Source organism: Gavialis gangeticus, unplaced genomic scaffold (genome assembly GCF_001723915.1).
Source record: "Gavialis gangeticus isolate Ggan-Ray unplaced genomic scaffold, GavGan_comp1, whole genome shotgun sequence".
NCBI lineage: Eukaryota > Metazoa > Chordata > Crocodylia > Gavialidae > Gavialis > Gavialis gangeticus.
This window is the reverse complement of record NW_017729029.1, coordinates 10,541,369-10,542,138: the sequence shown is the minus strand read 5'-3', so window position 1 is coordinate 10,542,138 and position 770 is coordinate 10,541,369. Positions and strand designations below refer to the sequence as shown.

At 48.6% G+C, this 770-nt stretch overlaps 1 protein-coding gene across 1 annotated transcript in view; it reads left to right on the top strand.

The window, feature by feature from the left end:
• TAF1 (TATA-box binding protein associated factor 1) overlaps positions 1–770 on the top strand; it is an 83,063-nt gene that overhangs the window by 43,620 nt on the left and 38,673 nt on the right. The window contains exons 20-21 of the mRNA XM_019521235.1: positions 291–440; positions 592–711. Of these exons, the coding sequence (XP_019376780.1) occupies positions 291–440; positions 592–711 (270 nt within the window). The remainder of the gene's footprint in view (positions 1–290; positions 441–591; positions 712–770) is intronic.

Below are 770 nucleotides of genomic sequence, written 5' to 3'. Positions count from 1 at the left end.
AGCAGAGGTGGTGATACAGGTGTGGAGTGTTCAGCATGTTGGGGAATGCTGGTGCATCTGTTCATTGCACATTGTATGATCCCAGGTCTTTCTGCTGTCAGCGAGGACAGCTCAGATGTGCTTCGGTGATTGTCGGTCTTGTCTGTAAAACTCTGTAATTTATACTAGAAAACTTTATTAAGACTGTTTAATTTGCTTGAGTCTTTCGTGGGACCAAAAATGAGAAGGACCAGGGTGTCTTTCTGCGAAGTGGCAGAGGCATGATGTCATGTTATTCTCCTTTCTGGCAGGTGCGCACAGCTCCTTGGAACACCACGCGAGCCTTCATTGCTGCGATGAAGGGGAAGTGTCTTTTGGAAGTGACTGGGGTAGCAGATCCTACAGGGTGTGGTGAAGGATTCTCTTACGTAAAGATCCCAAACAAGCCAACCCAACAGAAGGTAAATCTATGCCCAAGGCTGGAGTGGGACCGGAAAGGGTAGCTGGAAATCTAGGCCAATTGGGCTTGGGTAGAGAGAGGATGTCAGGGTATAAGTACAGGAAATGCTGGCACATGTGGGGAGATTCACAGCAGTGTTCTTCTTGGAGCAGGATGATAAGGAGCCACAACCAGTGAAGAAGACAGTGACAGGGACAGATGCTGATCTCCGGCGTCTTTCTCTCAAAAATGCCAAACAGCTCTTGCGTAAATTTGGAGTTCCTGAAGAAGAGGTGAGTGAACCTGCAGTAGCTAATGTGTGAAGCTGGGATCAAGGGAGTGGAGGCCAGGC